This window comes from Penaeus monodon, chromosome 27 (assembly GCF_015228065.2).
Source record: "Penaeus monodon isolate SGIC_2016 chromosome 27, NSTDA_Pmon_1, whole genome shotgun sequence".
Classification (NCBI taxonomy): domain Eukaryota; kingdom Metazoa; phylum Arthropoda; class Malacostraca; order Decapoda; family Penaeidae; genus Penaeus; species Penaeus monodon.
In genome coordinates this window covers 18880515-18880927 of record NC_051412.1, presented here as the reverse complement: position 1 = coordinate 18880927, position 413 = coordinate 18880515, and the positions used below count along the sequence as shown (strand labels likewise).

The window sequence follows — 413 nt, the reverse complement described above, 5'->3', positions numbered from 1 at the left end:
TGGCGGCAGCAAGTGGGATAAACTCATCGCACATCATTATATAATTGGTGGTAGACTAGTGGAATACACTTCCTGCACATCATTACATTGGTGGCAGTGGTGGGATACCACACCACACAAGTCCTCCGAAGATAATACACCACCACATGAAGCCCTCTGAAGATAACGCATGATGCCCTCTGAAGATAATCTATCGACCCCTGCAAGCAGAGACACTATTATCGACCTCTGTCACTCCAAGACTTCATCTCACAATACATCTGCAGACTTCCAACATCAAGCACGAAGCCAGTCTTCGCTTCTCCCTCAGCGCACAGTACTTCAGCACCTGTTGTAGCCTTCAACACTTGTTGTAGTTGCCTGATGTCTGCAACATCAATCAACACTGCTTGTCAGTACCTCATTGTTCTCAT

At 46.5% G+C, this 413-nt stretch overlaps 1 protein-coding gene across 1 annotated transcript in view; it reads right to left on the bottom strand.

The window, feature by feature from the left end:
* Positions 1 to 171, bottom strand: part of LOC119590446 — an 8592-nt gene extending 8421 nt beyond the window's left edge. The window contains exon 1 of the mRNA XM_037939106.1: positions 87 to 171. Coding sequence (XP_037795034.1) covers positions 87 to 171 — 85 coding nt within the window. The remainder of the gene's footprint in view (positions 1 to 86) is intronic.
* Positions 172 to 413: the final 242 nt, after the last annotated feature.